This window comes from Bos grunniens, chromosome 19 (genome assembly GCF_055505025.1).
Source record: "Bos grunniens cultivar Pamir isolate PY7600 chromosome 19, Bosgru_T2T1.0, whole genome shotgun sequence".
Lineage (NCBI taxonomy): Eukaryota > Metazoa > Chordata > Mammalia > Artiodactyla > Bovidae > Bos > Bos grunniens.
In genome coordinates, this window is record NC_141183.1 from 9793780 (window position 1) to 9814870 (window position 21091).

General features: G+C 47.9%; 1 protein-coding gene across 9 annotated transcripts in view; it reads right to left on the reverse strand.

Moving 5' to 3' along the window:
- CYTH1 (cytohesin 1) overlaps positions 1 to 21091 on the reverse strand; it is a 79871-nt gene that overhangs the window by 16233 nt on the left and 42547 nt on the right. For 5 of the 9 annotated variants that reach the window (XM_086356441.1, XM_086356438.1, XM_086356437.1 and 2 more), the window contains 5 exons: positions 6408 to 6490; positions 5238 to 5302; positions 1692 to 1758; positions 1299 to 1417; positions 930 to 1010 (listed from right to left, as the gene is read on the reverse strand). In XM_086356441.1, coding sequence (XP_086212567.1) covers positions 930 to 1010; positions 1299 to 1417; positions 1692 to 1751 — 260 coding nt within the window. In that variant the 5' untranslated portion in view covers positions 1752 to 1758; positions 5238 to 5302; positions 6408 to 6490. Of the gene's footprint in view, positions 1 to 929; positions 1011 to 1298; positions 1418 to 1691; positions 1759 to 5237; positions 5303 to 6407; positions 6491 to 14714; positions 15266 to 21091 lie in introns of those variants that run through there. The other 4 variants (XM_086356443.1, XM_086356444.1, XM_086356440.1 and 1 more) reach the window with 3 other exon arrangements.

A 21091-nucleotide genomic window follows, 5' to 3' on the forward strand; every position in this document is an offset into this window, starting at 1 on the left:
GCAGAAAGTGAAGAAGAACTAAAGAGCCTCCTGATGAAAGTGAAAGAGGAGAGTGAAAAAGTTGACTTAAAGCTCAACATTCAGAAAACTAAGATCACAGCATCCGGTCCCATCACTTTGTGGCAAATAGATGGGGAAACAGTGGAAACAGTGGCTGACTTTATTTTTCGGGGCTTCAAAATCACTGTAGACGGTAATTGCAGCTATGAAATTAAAAGACGCTTACTCCTTGGAAGCAAAGTTATGACCAACCTAGACAACATATTAAAAAGCAGAGACATTATTTTGTCAACAAAGGTCTGTCTAGTCAAGGCTATGGTTTTTCCAGTGGTCATGTATGGATGTGAGAGCTGGACTATAAAAAAAGCTGAGCGCAGAAGAATTGATTCTTTTGAAGTATGGTGTTGGAGAACACTCTTGAGAGTCCCTTGGACTGCAAGGAGATCCAACCAGTCCATCCTAAAGGAGATCAGTCCTGGATGTTCATTGGAAGGACTGATGTTGAAGCTGAAACTCCAATACTTTGGCCACCTGATGCAAAGAGCTGACTCATTTGAAAAGACCCTGATACTGGGAAAGATTGAAGACAGGACGAGAGAGGGATGACAGAGGATGAGACTGTTGGATGGCATCACCAACTCAATGGACATGAGTTTGGGTGAACTCTGGGAGTTGGTGATGGACAGGGAGGCCTGGCATGCTGCGGTTCATGGAGTCGCAAAGAGTCAGACATGACTGAGAGACTGAACTGAACTGAACATCCAATCATTTCAATCACAGATACTCAAATCACCACCCAAGGTACAATTTCACTAAAACGCCAGGTTGTGCAGGATCCATGGTGACTGGACTGAACTGAACTGTGCAGGACAGATCTACAACCAAAGACCTGTCTCCCTCAACAAGGTACTGGCTGCAAACATGCTCACCGTAAGGCCTGGACGAGGTTGAGATCAGTGAACTCATGCAGCTCCACAAACGCATGAAGAACTTGGATGTTAAACTCATCTCTAGCAAGAGAAACAGAAGACAGAAGTCAGACAATGATGTTGAGAATCCAAGGTCGTGCAGACCCCCAGTCAGGCTGCCTCCCAGGCTGAGCACTGAGACCCCCCACAGCCCAGGAGGCAGCCAAATGTTAAATGAAAGATCTGCAGCCTCTGTGTACTGGCTGAACACAGGATACCAGCTGCTGGACACCTCCACCTGTCCCGGGACAAAGCTCGGGGTATCTTGGAGTTTCTCTCTCTAGGTAACTGCCAACCAGTCTTCTCTACTCGGGTCTCCCAAGGTCTTACCTCTCCCCCAGGTAGTCACCAATGGCTGTTTTGTTGAGCCCTTCACCTTTATACAAGAACTGGGCGATGTCTTCACAGGTGTTCTTCAGCAGATCATTCTCTATTAAGAACTGGATCCCCTGGAAAGACAGCGACGACACCAACAGTGCTTCAGACACCAGGAACATCCAGAAAGGAGGTGGGGGCGCAGGAAGAATGGGTGTGGGTGCTCTGGACACAGAGTAAGTGTCCAATAAGTACTTCCTATGTTCCGCAGGAGGCAGGGCTTATGACATGAGCTGCACTCTACAAAAGGGAAGGGAGGCTGTCTCAAATGCCCCAGGTTGCAGCTGACAATGTGGAAACCGCCACTTTACAGACTGCAGGCTCTGGCTGCTGGCTTTTGTCACTTACTTTTTTAGGATCCATGTTGAATTTTTTCCTGCCCATGGCTACCTGTTTGTTCCTCTGCATGTTCTTCCTGTAAAACAACCATCACAGCCACTTCAGTACTCTGGGTAATCGGGAATTTCTGAAAGACTGACATAACTCCCACATGTGTCAGTGAAGTGCAGTGATGTCTGAGATTTATTCAGTAAAGTTCAGGCACACTTGGGTCTAACTATGGAAGGTCAACTGAAATCCTGACCCTGGTCCTAGGCTCCTTTGTTTCTTCTACTACAGTGGGTTTCTTTTTTTTTTCATGTCATTTTTGAAATTTTATTGAGGTTTAATTTACATGTCATATAACATACCCCTTTTGAGTGCACATCTGAACAATGTTTAATAAGTTTACTGAGTTGGGCAACTATCACCATAATCCAGTTGTAGAGCACTGTCATAGTTACGTATTAACTATGTAAGTTAATAGCTCATGAACTCATCTGTTCATCCGTTCATCTGCTGGGGGACATTAAAGCTGATTCCAGTTTGGGGCTATTTTAAATAAGAACGCTATAGATGCCCTCATGCATGTGGGCATGTTCTCCTTTACCTGAGTAAATACCTGGGAGGTGAACTGCTGGGCACAGCAGGGGTATACGGTCAACATAAGGAGGAACTGCCAGTTGGTTTTCCCCAATGTTTACACCGCTTGTTCTCACCAGCTCTCTGCAACACAAGGCACCACCTGTCTATTTAACTCTGGCCATCCTAGTGGGTGCAAAGTGGCATCTCCTCATGACTCATGATACTGAGCATTTTTCACGTGTCTGTTATACATGTAAAAGCGTTCATGGGGTTTTTGTGCCTGCTTTTTAGTCAAGTTGTCTTTTTATTAGTGAGTTTTATGTGTTCTTTCTATATAGATTCCAGATACAAGTAATGGCAACCCACTCCAGTACCCTTGCCTAGAAAATCCCATGGACGGGGGAGCCTGGTAGGCCTATAGTTCATGGGGTCGCAAAGAGTTGGACACGACTGAGCGACTTCACTTCACTTCACTCACTTTCTATACAGATTCCAGATACAAGTCTTTTTTCAAATACAGGTAATGCAGGTATTTTCCCCTTATCTGTAGCCTGCCTATTCATTTCCTTTCTGAAAAATTTATTTGGCTGCGCTGAGTCTTGGTTGCCAGACGTTCAAGCTGGTTTTAGAAAAGGCAGAGGAACCAGAGATCAAATTGCCAACATCCACTGGATCATCGAAAAAGCAATAGAGTTCCAGAAAAACATCTATTTCTGCTTTATTGACTATGCCAAAGCCTTCTGTGGAAAATTCTGAAAGAGATGGGAATACCAGACCACCTGACCTGCCTCTTGAGAAACCTATATGAAGGTCAGGAAGCAACAGTCAGAACTGGACATGGAACAACAGACTGGTTCCAAATAGGAAAAGGAGTACGTCAAGGCTGTATATTGTCACCCTGCTTATTTAACTTATTTGCAGAGTACATCATGAGAAATGCTGGGCTGGAGGAAGCACAAGCTGGAATCAAGATTGCCGGGAGAAATATCAATAACCTCAGATATGCAGATGACACCACCCTTATGGCAGAAAGTGAAGAGGAACTAAAAGGCCTCTTGATGAAAGTAAAAAAGGAGAGTGAAAAGGTTGGCTTAAAAAGCTCAACATTCAGAAAACGAAGATCATGGCATCCGGTCCCATCACTTCATGGGAAATAGATGGGGAAACAGTGTAAACAGTGTCAGACTTTATTTTTGGGGGCTCCAAAATCATTGCAGATGGTGACTGCAGCCATGAAATTAAAAGATGCTTACTCCTTGGAAGAAAAGTTATGACCAACCTAGATAGCATGTTGAAAAGCAGAGACATTACTTCGCCAACAGAGGTCCGTCTAGTCAAGGCTATGGTTTTTCCAGTGGTCATGTACGGATGTGAGAGTTGGACTGTGAAGAAAGCTGAGCGCCGAAGAATTGATGCTTTTGAACTGTGGTGTTGGAGAAGACTCTTGAGAGTCCCTTGGACTGCAAGGAGATCCAACCAGTCCATTCTGAAGGAGATCAGCCCTGGGATTTCTTTGGAAGGAATGATGCTAAAGCTGAAACTCCAGTACTTTGGCCACCTCATGCAAAGAGTTGACTCATTGGAAAAGACTCTGATGCTGGGAGGGATTGGGGGCAGGAGGAAAAGGGGACAACAGAGGATGAGATGGCTGGATGGCATCATCGACTTGATGGACCTGAGTTTGAGTGAATTCCGGGAGTTGGTGATGGACAGGGAGGCCTGGCGTGCTGCTATTCATGGGGTCACCAAGAGTCGGACACGACTGAGCGACTGAACTGAACTGAACTGAGTCTTGGTTGCAGCACACAGGATCTTCAGTTGTGGCATGTGGGATCTAGTTCCCTGAGGTGAGGTGAGGTGAAGTCGCTCAGTCGTGTCCGACTCTTTGTGACCCCATGGACTGTAGCCTACCAGGCTCCTCTGTCTATGGGATTTTCCAGGCAAGAGTACTGGAGTGGGTTACCATTTCCTTCTCCAGAGGATCTTCCCCACGCAGGGATCGAACCCGGGTCTCTAGTTCCCTGACCAGGGATCAAACCCAGGCCCACTGCATTGGGAGTGCAGAGTCTCAGCCCCTGGACCACCAGGGAAGTCCCTATTCATTTCTTTTAAGAGTACCCTTTGTAAGAGCAGAAATGGTAAATTCTGACAAACACCAACTTGTCCATTTCTTTGAAGCAGCAAATTTTTTTTTTTTTTTTTTTTTAATGGCGAGTAAGAAAACTGTAATTCAGAACTGGCAAAGCAGAGACTGGACATGATAAGCTGGCTGGTTTCTGCTGGACATGCAGCTTCACTAATCCATATGGCCCTGTGCACACAAGTTTAAAATAACAAAATCCAACGGTCTCCTGAAGCTAGACGGGGAGACTTAGGCTTAGAAAAATACAGACATGCAGTGAATTAGAAACAGCCCATTTACGACATTAAGCAGTTAGAAATGGTCTGGGAACCCCATTGAAAATTAAACTCTCAAAGCAACTAACATTTCATGTAGTTAAAGGAAAAAAAGAACCAGCAGACACGCCTTGGCACTTTGTGCTGTAATCTCACTTCTATGTTCTCTTAAGTGTTAGGGAGGCACAAGCAAGCCTGCAGTGATGCCTAGACACAACTGGGCCTCCAGCCCTCTGGAGCTGCATCAGCAGCATCCGTTAAGCTTTTCCTTTACCCAAAGCAAAAAATGGAAACTCTAAAATAGGAACCCAGTGGATAAGAGAAGAGAAGAAATAGTTCACACAACAATTTAAAGGCAGTTTAAGATTTTGGGGGACCTGCCAAGTTCTCCAGTTCAGCCTTTCCAAAAACATCAAAAGCCTTCACATTCAGGAGTCCCTGCGCGGAAGGCAGAGAGTATGGCTACATATGTGCTTGCTCAGAAAAGAAGGCAGAAGACGCACTTTCTCCTTAAATGCGCGATATGGGCACAATTCCAGGCTGGCACCTGGCGATGCCACAGCCACAAAACCACCCGCAAAAGGACAGACTCACCTCTCTTCTGTGGACCCCAGGTTTTCAATTTCATTAGCTACTTCTGCTATCTCATCCTTCAGCCTCTGCAAAATACACAATCCAGAATCACCCGGAGGAAGAAACCATCAAAATCTCCAGTAACTCGCTCTGATCAAAAAGTAAAACAGAGCAAACAAAATAAAGACAACACCCCCCAAAACCTAAAAATTTTTGGAAAATTCGTCTGTTCAACAAATGTTTCTTGAGTTCCTACCAGACTGTAATCATTCTAGGGAATACAAAGAAGAAAAAGATAACACCCTGACCTCAAGGAGTTTACCGCCTAGGAAGAAGTTTATAACCATATGCACTACGTAAACTGCGTATTTCCCTGGAAAAGGGCTGCCTGGACAGTCTGCCGCAGCGCATCTGCAGCTCACTGATGGGGGACAAACCAGGACAAACCAGTCCCCCAGGCACCCAGCTGCCCAGCCAGCAGTGCCTGTACTGGGTCAACACTGCCGCCAAGTGGCCGGCAAAGAGAACCACTCCTGGCTATGCCTTCCACCTCCTGCCCCTTCTAAGCAGGTCTGCACAGTGGACAGAGTTCACTGGCTTTGACTGAAGAACTGCTATGCTTTTCCAGCATTTACCAGTGAGGTAGGATTCAAAGAACTAGGTAACAGCAAAGTACACTCACACCAGCACTGGAGCAGACCCAGTCTTTCCTCGACATGCTGCAGCTTGGGGTTACAAGGTGTGCCCCCTCCCTTCCCTGCCCTTGGGCTTCCAAATGTTTTACAGAGAATTCTAAAAGAAATGGCTTCCCCAAGGCCTAAAATAATCCAACTAATGACAACCTATCAACAGATGTTTTCACTCCTATCTTACAGAAGAAGAAACTAAAGTTCAAAGAACCAAAATTCTCTCTCTAGAATTGCCCTGCCAGAAAATGGCCACCAGGATGTGGACGTGGGTCTGCTTAGCCTGAAGCCTGGGTTCAAGTCAGTCAGGAGACCTGGGGTCACTCTAGCCTGACAGCTGACCAGCTGGGTGCAGCTCACAGAGCACCCCCCACTTTGAGATTCCCTTCTCCCTTGTTGAGCAAAGCTGGTTGTCAATTCCGGCACCTAGTCCGAACTGTGGTGAGAGCAAGTCAGAAGGCTAGTCATGAGAGGACGCCTGGTCAAGGTGCTGCCCAGCTCCTACCTGGATGTCGGCCAGCAGCTCCTGCTTTCTTCGCCGAATGTTCTCCAGCTCCTGGCGCTCCTCTGCAGTTAGGTCACTGGGAACTACAAAAAAGGAGGGAAAGGTTACTAAGAAAGCTTTTACCTTACCAAAAATAAATACAATTCAGACCACAAAAGGACAAAGATACCACAGAAAAGGCAAGAAGCCTGTGTCGGAAATGACCGACTGCTGGGGAGACTCTGGCTCCCATTCACCATCAGGTTGACCAAAGTTAGAAAGGACCACGGATCACAGAGAAAAGCTCTGATAAAGGAACAGCTGTCACACACACACACGAGAAAAGGCTGCCTGTGGTGAGATGAAGTTGGCTAAGAATGAAAGAGGAGGACCATTAATCAGGCCCCAGCAATGTCCATCCCACAGGCTGGGGGGCTCAGGCCCCTGGTTAACCAATCTCTCCGGGTCTCTGCTCCCTCACTGAATCCACCCTGACACGCGATGATGTATAGGACCCTAGCAGGGAGGGGGAGGCAATTGCAAAGCAATGTGAATGACAGTCTTGTGCCACTTCTGGAGCGGGGAGGCTAGTATGTACAGAGAAAAAAATCTAGAAGGATACATCCCCAAATTGAAACAATGCTTAACTCTGGGGATGGGGTTATGGGGACTTTTCTCTCTGCTTTTCTGAACATTTTTGAATAATGTTTTAGAACGAGCTCTTATCATCAGAACAATTACTGTGGGCATCCATCTTTCGAGTAGGCGCCTAAGAGAGAACTGCTCCATGTGACAAGGTGGTCACAGGCCACGTGTGGGTAGTAAGCACTTGAAATGTGACTAGCCCAGTTTGAGATGTGCGGTGTATGTAAAAGACACACCAGACTGTACAAAAAAGTAACATATTTCTTTAATACTATTTTATATTGATGACACGTTGAAATAACTTGGTACACAAAATACAGTGTTTTAACTGCGCTCGCAGAGGCTGCTAGAGAGGAACACTGCCCTTGTGGCTCGTGTGACATTTCTGCTGGGTGAGAGTGAGGTCAGGGTGCACGACTCACCAGCCGTGCTGCTGAAACTGAACCTACTGCACTCAGAGAGCAGTTCTTCTCCCCGAATGTTTCATACAAATCATGTAAGACAGCGGAAGAGGGTAGAAACAAGAGACCACCACGATTAAGTCTTGGCACAGGTTAGTTAGCTATATCAGAGTCTCAGCTGACTTCTCCCTTTTAATCCAGTTTCCACCCTTGGAGTGGTTAACCAGGGGCCTGAGCCCCCCAGCCTCTGGGATGGAAATGGCTGGGGCCTGATTAATGGTCCTCCTCTTTCATTCCTAGCCACAGAAATGAAATCCACCCTTTCATAGAAAAGCGTCTTTCAAACTTCAAGACCCACAATTGCGAAACGCATTTGACTTCACAACCCAATCTGCCCCAAACACAACAATAACAAAACAATACTCTCATCATGTGAAATCCATTGACATTTCCTACTGTTTTAGTTTTCCTAACAGTAGCTTTAGCCCATGAAATTGATTTCATAGCCTAATAAATGCACTGCAGTTTGAAACACACTCCCAGTGTGTTTAGTGTACTCCCAGTACACTAAAGGCTGGAAGACACAGCCACCTAGAGATCCCAACAGACCACCTAAATGCAGCCCAGGCCTTCCACATGAGGCTTCAACTGTGTCTCTGGGAAGCCAGGGTGAACATTCCAACAGCTACTTCAGGAGAAAGTTAACTAAAAACAGCTTAGATCTAGTCTGAGCAAAAACCACTCTGAGAAACAACACAAATTCTACTGATTCACACCCCATTCTAGAGAAAGCAAGCCTAAAGGGAGTTTATTCTGCTTTTTCTGGACTTAACAAACCAGAAAAATTTCTAGTCCATGAAGATGAGAAGTTCCCTTTAAGAAACTAATTTTTTGAGGTTCGAAAAGACAAACACTCATTCCAATATAACATGGTTTTGAGAATCTGAGGTAATAGTTCATCTCTTTAACAGCTATTCCACAGGGGAATGAACAACCAGGCTTTGACTGTGAACCAGAGATGGCCTCATCAGATCACCAATGAGTCTCACCCCAATCAGAGGCAGGACTACAGTCCCCATAACAAGGTGCATTTAATGCAGAACCACGATAAGAAAAATTTGTATCTCAAGACTGCTGGGTACCCTAAGAAGTCAAATTTTATTGTTCCAAACTGGAAACTCTCAGTGGTGGCTTTCTTTTCAGAATCTAAGCACTCAGCTATTCTGGGTTAGCCTTCACACAGGACAGTTTTTCTGGAAGGTCACGAGAGAATAAATAGGAAAGAGCTGGAGCATTTACAATGGAAGAAGGCATCGCTGGGTCTCCTCTCAGCAGAATAACAAGGCAGCTGGAAACAGGAGAAACAGAGGAGAGAGGGCATCAGGGTGCAAGCCACAGGCCAAGGGGAGGCACGGACGGAGAGGCATGACCTTGGTGCTGGGAGCAGCTCCCAGGAGAGATGATCAGCGTGCACTCTGGTCTTGAGCGGAGCTAGTGGAGCACACACAGAGGCTCATCCAGGCTCCACAACAAAAGTTGTATGTAATCAGCTGTCAACTTGTTGAGTGGGGAAAGAGTGGACAGAGGCGAGAGGGCTGGAGGAGGGCAGGGGGCACACGAAGGGCAAGCAGGGTCCCTGCGTTTCCTCCTACAAAGGGGCAGGAGGCACTCATGAAAGACCACAGACAGAAATCAAGGTTGTGAATGTGTGTGTGAAAATCTCAAAGATGAAAATTAAGCGACCAAACATCTGTGATAAACTATCAGACAGGGAGAGAGTGAGGAAAAAGAATGCTGTGAGTGAAGGAAATCAGGAGAGAGTCTTTGATAAAATAATCAGCAGGACAAGAATATTAATACAGACCTGGCAGCACCTACCAGAAGATCAAAAGTCAGAAAAAGTTAATTCTGAGTGATTGCTTCTGGGAAGGGTGTGTCTGGGAATGGAGAGAGATGGGGAACATAAGCTCCTGAATATCTGCTTTAAAAAAATACAGCTAGGTACAACTGGATTTTTTCTTTTTAATGAAAAATAAAAATGTTAATCTACGGTTATGAGAAAGATAGGCCTCCTATGTCCTGGTAGTCAGATGGACCTCTGTGCAGTTAGAACCAGCAAGACGTTCATTCACAGTTACTGTGAAGCAGTCTCCTGACATTAAGCCCGTGATTTCTAAATCACTTCTCCATTCTACATTTAGTCCCCCTCAAATCACAACACTGCTTCCTTTATGGGTCAATAAATCACCTAAGAACTTACCAAAAAAAAAGCAGATTTAGATCTCATTTTTCTAGTGGAATTTTGTTCTCAGATGAGAAAAAAAAATCCAACATTTTAACAAATGTATTTTCCTTTGATTAAACTTATCAATGCAACACCAATGTTAAACTCAAGCCTTCATTCTCATATTGCTCATGAGGAAAAAAAAATTCACAGACAAAATGCTTAATTTCATTTAACAGCATGAAGAATCAAAACCACGGCTGGAGAGCTGAAGGAGAGAGGGGTCCCGAGGATCCTGGCTGGCATCTCCAGGACCCTGCAAGCCACCACCAGGACAGGAACAGCTGGTACTCAGAACCCACCACATCCACCCCGAGATTCTGAGGAAGTGGCAGGGGCACCTGGCAAAGGCATCTCTCTGCCCAGGCCCGGGCTCTCCTGTGTAGCCACTGGGGTTAAACTGTAAAATATCTGCTGATGGGCCAGATGGCAGAGCAACAAACAACTCCTCCCTCCCCCGACTGCCACGTGCTGCAGCCACACTTCTGTGCCAGGGAAGCAGCTAAGCCCTCTCCTTCTGAAAAGAATGGCAGCTAGGGAGGCAGCGGCCTGCACAGAAAGGACACAGAGCAGAGGCTGGGAGGCCTCGGGAATTCATGCCTGCAAAGGTTAATTTACAAGGTGTCCTGCTTCCAGCACGGGGACCATTCCAGCAGCAGCCCCTCACCATTCCCTCGCAAGGCTCCAATCTAATGAAGGGGATTAAAGAGCCTACAACAACAAGGGACCATTGTACTCAGCTGTGAATAGGAAAGCCACACAAGGGGACCCTCTATTTATTTCTTTATTTAAATGTTGCTCTGCAGATTTAACCAGCAGAAACCCAGAGCTGCAACGTGCTCCATCCAGCGCATACAAAGGAGGCAGTCTTAAAGGGACAGTGCCCTCCTTCTGGGCTGGGGGCAAGTAGAAATGCTCAGGGCGGCATCACTAGGTCCAGCTTCTCCAGCCCCTGAGGCCACAGGCAGGTGCCCAGAGACCTGCAGTGAAGTCCAACCGAAAAGAGACATCTACTGACAGCAGTTTCCGTTCCACAAGAATACAGGCCAAAAGGGACCATGCTTGCTCTCTGTGCCTGGTCCCCAGGAGTGACGTACATCAAAGTGTTGGAGGTGCGCTTTAGGGCCCAGACACAGCTCCCTCGGAGGCTCCAGCTACACCGGGTCCCACTGCCTAGATTTAAATTTGCCTTACCTTTTCCACCATAATCATTGAGCATCATCCTTCTTATATATAGCCCCTGCCTTTTGGTGGTAACAAGGGTCCAAATTTAAACCAGGACAGCAGGACAACATTTTAAAAGGCAGGTCAAGAGTCAGAAGGCCCTCCCTTTCCCAACATGTGGAGAGGGTAGACAGACAGGTCTGGCCCCCATGCAGCCCAGGAGGGTGTCACTGTGCAGACGGGCTTCCATCCCTCCAGAGCGTGCGCCAGGGGGCCCTGCTAAGCAAGGCTGGACGGACCCTTTCCAGGCTGGAGCTTCATGAAACTGAAAACACACAAGGCCTCAGAAACCACCCGCCCGCCTGGAGCCACAGCAGCCGGGTCAAGGATGCCGATTAGCAGATGTAAAAACTATTGTACACAGAATGGATAAGCAACAAGGTCCTACTGCAGAGCACAGGGAACTATATTCAATATATTGTGATAAACCATAATGGAAAGAATATGAAAGAGAATGTGTATGTATATATACACACAAATATATATATATGAATCACTCTACTGTACCAGAAATTAACACAACACTATAAATCAACTATACTTAATTTTTTAAAAAAAGAAAGGTAAATTAAGCACTGGACCTTCCTGTACCCTCTCCAGAAACTGTTACTAGCTCCAGAGGGAACACAAGCTATTTACGAACAGCTTTTGGGCTTAAGAGCACAAATCTGGGAAGCTGCCCATGACTGAGGGCGCTGTGTCCACTGCCTCCAGAGACAAAGATCAAAGAGCCGGCCGTGTGGCGAGTGCTGGTCACACACTGGGCCCTTCCTGACTCAGCCTGTGCAAATAGATCCTCCGGTCAGATCACTTGTACTGCCCCGCCCTGGGGTAAGTCACCTGGTCTCCCAGGAGATCCCAGAGCCTTCCAGTGTGAAAAAATTCTAAATACTAGAAAATAGTCAGGCTTTGGCTGACACACAAACAGTCAGCAAACTTTCACAAAACTCTCAATTCTGACCTGACACTAGAAATACACAAGGTCAGATATTCTTGACAGGGCAAGAAAACAACCAAAATTCACAGGGTCTTTAACAACAGGCAACGTAGAGATGAGTGAAACAGAAAGATACAATGACTAAGGGGCTTCGCTGCCAGCCTCACACTTAAGAGACAGACCTCAGGGTGCTGTCAGACCAGAGGACACAGAAGGACGAGGAAATGGGATGTGACTGAAACCGGAAACCTGGGGACACATACATGGCCAACTGGGTGCTGACCTGATCATCTCACGACTTTACAGAAAGTCTCCCAACCTTGGGAAACAATTCCTTTTCCCTCCGTAAGTCAAAACTATAGCAACCCTTTGTAAAATTTAATACCATATTATTCTGCCTTGAAAAGGAATGAAATCCTGTCACATGCCACAGGATGAAGGAACTCAGAAGACATTACGCTCAGTGAAATAAGCCAGCCACAACAGGACCAATCCCGGACGATTCCACTTACACGAGGTACCCAGAGAAGCCAAGTTCACAGAGACAGAAAGTGGAACAGTGGGTGTCTGGGGGAGGGGAGAACCGGGAGCCAAAATTCAACAGGGACAGAGTTTCAGTTTCATAAAAAGTTCTAGAGATGGATAATGGTGATGGCTGTACAACTACGTGAATGAATGAACTTAATGCTACTGAACTATACACTTAAAATGGTAAATTTTATGTTACATATATTTCACCACAATTAAAAATGAAACAAAAATTTTAATAGCAATATACTGAATTCCTGATTTCTGCTAAGCTTAGTCCTTTTTCTCAGAAGCTATGATCTGATTTTTGTATAAAGCACTGTAAAAAGAAGTGTCTCACCACCAATTTACAGCCTGTGCTGTGCTAGTTGCTCAGTCGTGTCCGACTCTTTGCAACCCCATGGACTGTAGCCCGCCAGGCTCCTCTGTCCTTGGGGATTCTCCAGGCAAGAATACTGGAGTGGGTTGCCATGCCCTCCTCCAGGGGATCTTCCCAACCCAGGGATCAAACCCAGGTCTCCCACATTGCAGGCAGATTCTTTACTGTCTGAGCCACCAGGCAAGCAATTTACAGCCTAAGTGACTAAAAGAATGTAGACACACCAACAGGACCAAAAGGAATTAAATTGGCATGTGCTAGCATAACTGACATTCAACATCAAAGGTGAAAGGCGCCTTCCAGCAAATTACCAATGTGAATATTTACTCTTGTAGCTTAAATTCTTTCCACATAAAAACCACTCAGTCTCCCACCCAGAAGTAAGTATATTAAAGATTTTATTCCTATAGTCTGCATCTTTAAGGAAAACTTTATTCCTGTATCAATCTTATAGACATCTCATCTAACCACTAACCTAAAAATTCAGGCCTCCTTAACTGAGATGAGACACTGCCCAGGAGTTGAGGTAGGGCGCAACTGAGTGGGGCTTCACTGACCAGTGGTTTTGTGACCTGGGAAAAACCACCATCTTTCCCTTGGTTTCCTTAAGCAGGAATGGGCATGTCAGCATCCTCCCCCTTCCCAGTGAGAGGGTGTCTATTAAACAGCTCCATAAACTGCCTCATGAAAGCAAAGTATTTTATCATCTTACCTTACTTAGAGAAGGAATGGACACATTTTATCTAATAAAAAGGAGAACTTGAAGACAGGTTTTTGTAATCAAAGGGAAATGAGATCAAATTTCAAGGTAGTAAAAAAGACAAAGTCATAAAATTGTATCCTAAAAGTTTGGTTTAGAAAATAAAGTTAACATCTGCTTTCAATAAAAGCTGAAAACTAAAAAACAATCATTTAAGAACCTCAAGCTTTTTCTAAAACCTGGCAGTGGTAATATGTGGTCCAGCTGGACTTCTGCAGCAGTTTCTTCCCAGTGCTCACACGACCAATCTCTGTCTCCAAGGCTGTTTCTGAAAGGGTCTCGTGGACTGAAAGCAGAGTTGGAGCCGGCTTGACAAGGAGAACCACGTTCCACCTCTGGCTTCTCGAGAAAGGAGCCCTCCACTCTCAGGGCAAGCCTGGGAGCTCCCGTCCCAGCAGACAAACCCCACTGTCATCCGTGCCCTTCTCCTTCCTCCCAGGCAGAGCAAGCACGCCCCCTCCCCAAGCCAGCTGCCATCTGGGCACTGCACAGCTGTGCCACCACACCCCTGCCCTCCAAAAGAGAGGCTCGGTGGGGACCCGAGGCACATAGCTCAGTTTCCTCTCACCTTACTCACCTTCCTAAAACCTACGTGCATGCTGGCCCTTTATAAAACCCTGACTATTTCTGCAGACTGAAACATTCCCCCTCAGCCGGACAGCTGGAACAGACCCATGGCAGCAAATTAAACAAGGGACTCCAGCTCCTCTTCTATGTGCATTTTTGGGAAGAGGGCTACTCATACCAGGGAAAGGTTCCCAAGTGTTTAATGAGTAAAATAAAAACTCCATGGGTGGGTTGGGAGGGTGATCTCTCAGACTCTGCCCCTGTTTTCTGTCCTCCTTTTTTAAACCTCATCCTAGCAGGACCATACAAATTGGTTATTAGCTTATTCCTTAATCTGGGGCCTAGCAGAAACCACACTGAAGGCTGAAACCTCTATAAGAAGCAGCTACGGGAAAAAAGAAACCTAGGAAGAGAGAGCAGAATGCGAAACCACACGACAGATATGCAGAGAAGCAGCCGCTGCACACATCAGGCTTGCCTGGCTCCGGGGTGGGAGAGGCCGGCAGCGGCGCATAGTAATAGCAGAGGGATTCACGCGGCACAGGAAGCTCCACACGGTGGGCTCACCCGCACCACCCCCCCACCCCCCGCCCGGCCTCTTACCCGGGGCGAGTCCCCTCTCCGGTGGCCCCAGGATCCCGGCAGCCCTGGGGCAGCGACGTCAACGCCCTGGCAGGTGGCAGCTGTCCGCTTCAGAGGCCATGGTGGCCCGGCACCGCGACCCCCCAGTCCCAAGCCCCCGGCCGCCCCGCCAGCGCCGGGTGGAGGCAGGGACGGAGCCCGCGCGGCATGTGCGCCCGCACTGCCCGGGCAGAGGCGGCAGCCAGGCGGGGACACAAAAGCTGAGCAGAAACCCGGGTGCGGAGGAAGTCGATCCTAGTGGGGAAGGCTGGCGTGGTTGGAGATGGCCGCGGAGCCAGCGCCAGGCGGACACTTCGAGCGTGTGCTCAGTCCTCCAGGCTTATTTCCATGAATGCAATTACAGCGCCCCGCCCACCGCGCCCCCACTCGAGGCCTCCGAGGGGGAGGGGACGCGCCACGAGCCTTTGCTCACAGACTGCAGCGGCTTTTTTCTCCCCCTTGGAAGCAAAAGACTGATGGTGGCTTCCCTAGGAGGGTGTTAACCCTTACTTAAGGTACCTCCCTCCCCGAGTGGATAAACAGGAGGGTAGGATCCAGAACGCAGACTATTCTGTCACCCTCAGCAGAAGGCCACCTCCCGTCTCCCCCACCCCTCCCACCCCCACCCCCCAACCGCATCAGCAGGCAGGGACGCTGACCTGATGCTCCAACGTCCCCCCCACGCCCCACCCCTTCTGGTCCTCTGCAGCCCTAAGCCCCTTGTCTCCAGGTGATCTGCTCCAGCCTTTTACTAAAACGGCCTGCCTCCTACTCAGGCCACAAGCACCAGAGGCTCCAACCCAGCGTGCCAGTACACTCTGGTTAGGGCGAGTGGCCGGTGGGTCTAGGACAATACTGTAAGACGGCTGGTGACAAGAAACGTCACTACAGCCTGAGGAGTGGCTGTCCACCTCAAGGTGTGAGGATCACCAAGGGCATTGGCAGACACACACATTGGGGACCTCAGGCCCCAGAACTGGAGTCTGGAGGCTCAGGCCCCGTGTTAAAGCAGGACATGGGGTGACTGCAGGCTGTGACTGTGAACTCCTCTGGGAAGCACTGCCTTTGACTAATAAGGGAAGAGACCTAAGGATTAAAACAAGTGCCAAATACACGAGGAGAAAAAGAGAAAATAAACCACTATACTAGATGAAGTTCTCCGATCTCGTCACTTCTGACATTTGGGGGCTCCTTCTGTGTGGGAGGGTGTCCTGTGCCTTAGAGCACATTTAACTGCACCCTGGCCTCCAATCCCTGGATGCCCACAGCAGCATCCCACCGTACCCCGAGAGGACAGCCCCACAGGCTTCCAGATATCCCAAATCCTCGCAGGGTCAAACCTCCCTGCCTAAGAACCACCACTCCAGACACACAACAAAAAGAGGAAAAAAACTAAAAACCCCACACTCTGGCCTGCCTTCCAATGCTCTGTCCTCAGGAAACTGCTGATAGACGGCTGACAGACGACTCCCTCCCTCCACTACACTAATGTGAGTTCCTTATCACCAGGACAAGGTCACCAGACTTGACCAACACTTGGGCTTTGCAGGCCCAGCCTGTCTTTAAAGAAACAGTCACAATATGAAAAATTTTATTTTTGTGTCATAGGAGTTCTCATCTAAAAGAATCATACCAAATCTATGAGAAATAAACCCTAAAATTATGAAATATCTGTTTAAAGCTACAAAGGAAGACAAGTTTTCAACAAACGTGCCAGCTGAGAGTCCCTACTAGATACTGGGTCTGGTAAGCAATCACACACCACCTGGCCCAGGGAGACAGGTTTCCAACCTATCTCTGTTTCCTTCTTGTTGTTCAGAGGCTCATCCTCCCCAGCCATCAAGACCACCTCTTCCAGAAAGAACTCCCTCAGTTCACACAAAAGAACCATCACTAAACGCCTTCTTCATCTATACGGTCTCCTCTGAACGTGTTTGTATCACAAAGTTTAACACCTGGTTGGACACTGTCCTATTCGCAGGGGGGTTTCTGTCCATGAAATGAAGCTCTTGCCTTCCAGTAAAATATCATAAATATTCTCACAGCACTCTACACAGTCCTAAGGGCTACATCCCCCTTTTTGAGGTAAGATCAAAACAGGCACACAAACCCTCCAGGGATTTAAAGGTCCCAGTAGGTGGATCCTGACATCACTTCCTGTGCACAACTCGGTCCATAAGGCACAGGCTCGCTGTGGCTTGTCCTGAACCCACCAGCTACAACTGAGCAACAGAGGATCCACTGCTGGGGCTGGACTTGCAACGTGTAAACTGGCAAAGACCTCAACGTGCCTCCAGGCCAGACTCGCTGGCAGCAAAGCCTACACCACAGTCAATTCTCTGCACAAACAGTATGATCCGAGGAAGCAAGGAGACAAGAAGTGACAGGGAAAAGCTACCGACAGGAAGTCTGCAGTGTGGCTCGCCTCATATCTACAGACAGATCTCAAATAAATAGCCCCATAATCAAGTTTATGAAATCACAGCGATGATTGGAGGAAAAGACTGGGCACAGGGTAGTAATCTCAGGAAATCTACCAACAGAGAAAATAAAAGCTTTAAAAAATTACTTTCTCAGACTCATACTCCAACAATCTTTTGGGGAAAAAAATGGTTACCACCCATAAACTAGGTGCTCTATTAGTTACTGCGGAAGATACAGAGACAGTAAGATGTGGGTTTAGCCCCCAAAGAGCTTCTGTGTTCCTGTTCCTTTTAAAGAAAAAGAATCAAGCAGCCTATGTGCCAATGGAACACTGGTGACAGGTGCTGTGGGGTCAGCAACAGCAAAGCCGGCAAAGCCGGTTGTCCCAGAGGCCTCATGGGAGCTGAGGCCGGGCCAGCGGGAAGAGGGCACAAGAGGCTGGGGACAAAGGACAAACAGGGATACAGAACAAACTGGAAACTCCTAGAAAAGCTGCACTAGTCAGAAAGGGTGTCCTCTGAGTCTGGCCTGAAGACATCTGACTGGTATCTTGGTGTCCTTTGAGTCTGGCCTGAAGACAACATCTGACTGTTGTTGGACAGGCAGTGAGGCAGAGTCACAAGGGGTGCGGGCGCACCAGGAGAGAGGGATAGGCAGCATTTCTGGGGTGACCAGAGAGAAGTGACAGGGACACAGGGCATTCATCTAAGGCAGCGAAACTTCAGCTCAGGAGTGGGGGCACAGAACTAAGCGTCTTCTGCCCCGACAGCTCAGAGCTTCCACGGCCACCCACCTGTGCTTAATTCCAGACAACTCCTGAGAGGCAATGAATCAGTGTCTTTCAAATTATCAGCATCACAAACTTGTTAATCCTACGCATCCCCAAGCCCCCCATCCTCTGGGCAAAGGCCCCAGGTCAGCCTGCACTCCCACCTGCCCTGCTTCTGCATCACAGGAAATGCAAGCACGGACTTTTCAACCATTCTACTCCATTCCTTCTGCTTTAAAATGCTGAGTTACTCTTTAGTAGAAGCTAGGAGCATATACTGAGCAACTGAACTGAGGAGCGTATATTGGAGAAGGAAATGGCAACCCACTCCAGTATTCTTGCCTGGAGAATCCCAGGGACGGTGGAGCCTGGTGGGCTGCCGTCTACAGGGTCGCACAGAGTCGGACACGACTGAAGCGACTTAGCAGCAGCAGTTGCAGCAGCAGGAGCATAAATGCCTCTTCAAAGCAGCCAAGGCCGGCTTCTGTCCCCGCTCTGAGAAGGGCCGGAAGCAGTTGAGGGGGTAGCAGTCCCTAACTCTAACCTCAGACTGGAAAGGGCTGGCTCCTGGGGCCAGACATCAACCCTTCTCAGAGCTGCCTGAGGTCCAGAGAAGGCTCTCAAGGTTTGAGAGAAGCCTGAGAGCGGCTGCAGGCACCGACCCAGGCTCCTGCTCTCCAGGTCCCAGCAGCCCTGAGTCCGTTCACAGGCAGCAAAGCTGGGGCAGCAGGCAGCCCGCCTTCCAGACGGGGGCCTGCTCCCAGCCCCAGCACAGGGACTCATCCCTGCTGGGGCCACTCTCGGGGTCCTCTCCCTCTTGCCCTTGGCAGAGGTGCAGCAGGGCGGTAGGAAGAAGGGAGGGAGGCAGGATGCGGGCAGCTCTGCCCCTGGAGACGCAGGGTGGCTCTGTGCCCTCCACCACCAGCTCTGGAAGGCGAGCTGACCCGGGAGAGGGCACAGGCCTCCTCCATCTAATACAAACAGATCCTCACTCTAATCTACCCCCAAAGACCAGCAAATTCCATGCAAGCTAGCGTGATTACCATGGCTGGAGAAAGCCACCAAGAAAATAAAACGATCTGAGCACAGGCAGGAGGACCCCAGTGGGGGAAGGTGGTCTTCAGTTTGTACATCGCTTTCTAAAAATACTATTTACCTTAACAACAAGAGTTTTACAGGAAGTGTGACGGATAAAACAATATTAAAGTTCACACGGAAAATGCGTATGCGAATAGCAAAGGCAACTATCAAGAGGAAGAAGGGTAATGTGAGAGAGCTGCTGCCAGAGATTGAAGTGCGGCGGTGGCGGCTAAGTTGCTTCAGTCGTGTCCGACTCTGTGCGACCCCATAGACAGCAGCCCACCAGGATCCCCCGTCCCTGGGATTCTCCAGGCAAGAACACTGGAGTGGGTTGCCATTTCCTCGTCAATAATTGAAATTTCAGCAATAGAGAAGGAAAACAGCAGAAAAGAACCTCAAGAAATACTGAAACACTTCAAGTCATGAAGTCTCATAAAGAAAGTATTTTTAAAAGATACAAAAATATAAAGAAAAATAGGATTATTCAGTCAATGGTGGTAGGGCAATTAGCTACCCATTTGAGGGAAAGCTAAGCTGAATGCCTACCTCATTTATATCAGAATAAATTCTAGCTGAATCAAAGATTTTAATATAAAAAAAGAAACCACAGAAATTCTAGAATAAAGCATAGATTAATAAGGTCATAATCTCAGAATCTGTTCAATTTGCTGTAATAAAGTGAAAGGCTTCAGAATGGAAAATAAAGTTCTATGAGCTAAAAGGTAAACAACCAGGACAGCAGACGTGCAACACCTGTGACAGAGGCTCACGCGTTTCCAAAGGAGAGCACCACACAGAGCTGTGAGACCACGGTGCACAAGCTGCAAAGGACAGAAAAGGCAGACACGGAAACACAGTGGCCAGACACGAAGGACGGACGCTTCAACCCTCCAGTTAAAGCTTCCCGAGAGCCTGGCAGAAACAAGCGTCTACCAAAGGCCCGAGGGTCCAGGCTCCGCTGGGGGAGCGGAGAGGGCGCAAACTTCGAGCAGTACTTCTCCATTCAGCAACTGCATTTGAGAACTTACCCAACGGACATGTTCTCAAAAGTGCAAAAGTGAAAGCTGCTGCTGCTGCTGCTGCCAAGTCGCTTCAGTCGTGTCCGACTCTGTGTGACCCCATAGACGGCAGCCCACCAGGCTCCCTCATCCCTGGGATTCTCCAGGCAAGAATACTGGAGTGGGTTGCCATTTCCTTCTCCAATGGAGGAAAGTGAAAAGTGAAAGTGAAGTTGCTCAGTCGTGTCCGACTCTTAGCAACCCCATGAACTGCAGCCTACCAGGCTCCTCCGTCCATGGGATTTTCCAGGCAAGAGTACTGGAGTGGGGTGCCATTGCCTTCTCCTAAAAAGCTATTTACACACAATTTGGTCGTTAAAAAGAGTAAGCTGGTCACAGATGACAGCACAGAAAGATGTCCCAGACACGGTGCCATGAGAAGGAACAGGACACCACGCATGTGACACCGATGCTGGGAAATGCACAGATCTGAGAAGGATGCACTTCAAACTGTCGACAGGGACCCTCTCCAGAGACAAGGAGTGTGGACAGGGAATGAATGCAGGCAGCGATGCTGCACTTTATACCCTTCTGTTTATCTGGATCCAAAACTAAGGCAAAATTTTACGCTGAAATCTCTATTCAGAAAAGAATATGGAAATGTCACCAACCAATTACCCCAAAACATTTGCTCAGCTTACACCCAAGTATTTCTTTTGTGGGAGGAACATACCTGGAGTCCTGTTATATATAATGCGTGTGAAATCCCTGGGGGAAACTATACCATCATGCTGTGTTGTCTATGTAGGATTCCACTGGACTTCCGTGAATCAGAATCCTGAACTCTTAACAGAAGAGACAAAGGAGAAGAGACTCAAGATGCCAGAAAGAGAAGAGATGCAGAAACAGTCACCAACTTGGAAGAGAAATGTGCTGTATTTTTCTAAGTCAGAAGTTAAGCTTTCATGATTTCTCTGTAGGGTAAGGAAGGAAGATCATACAAAAGTCAAGAAATTATCTTCGGAAGAAGGGAAGGAAGTGGCAGGGCGAGTCCTGACCATGAGCAGAGCTGAGGGCAGCAAGCCTGA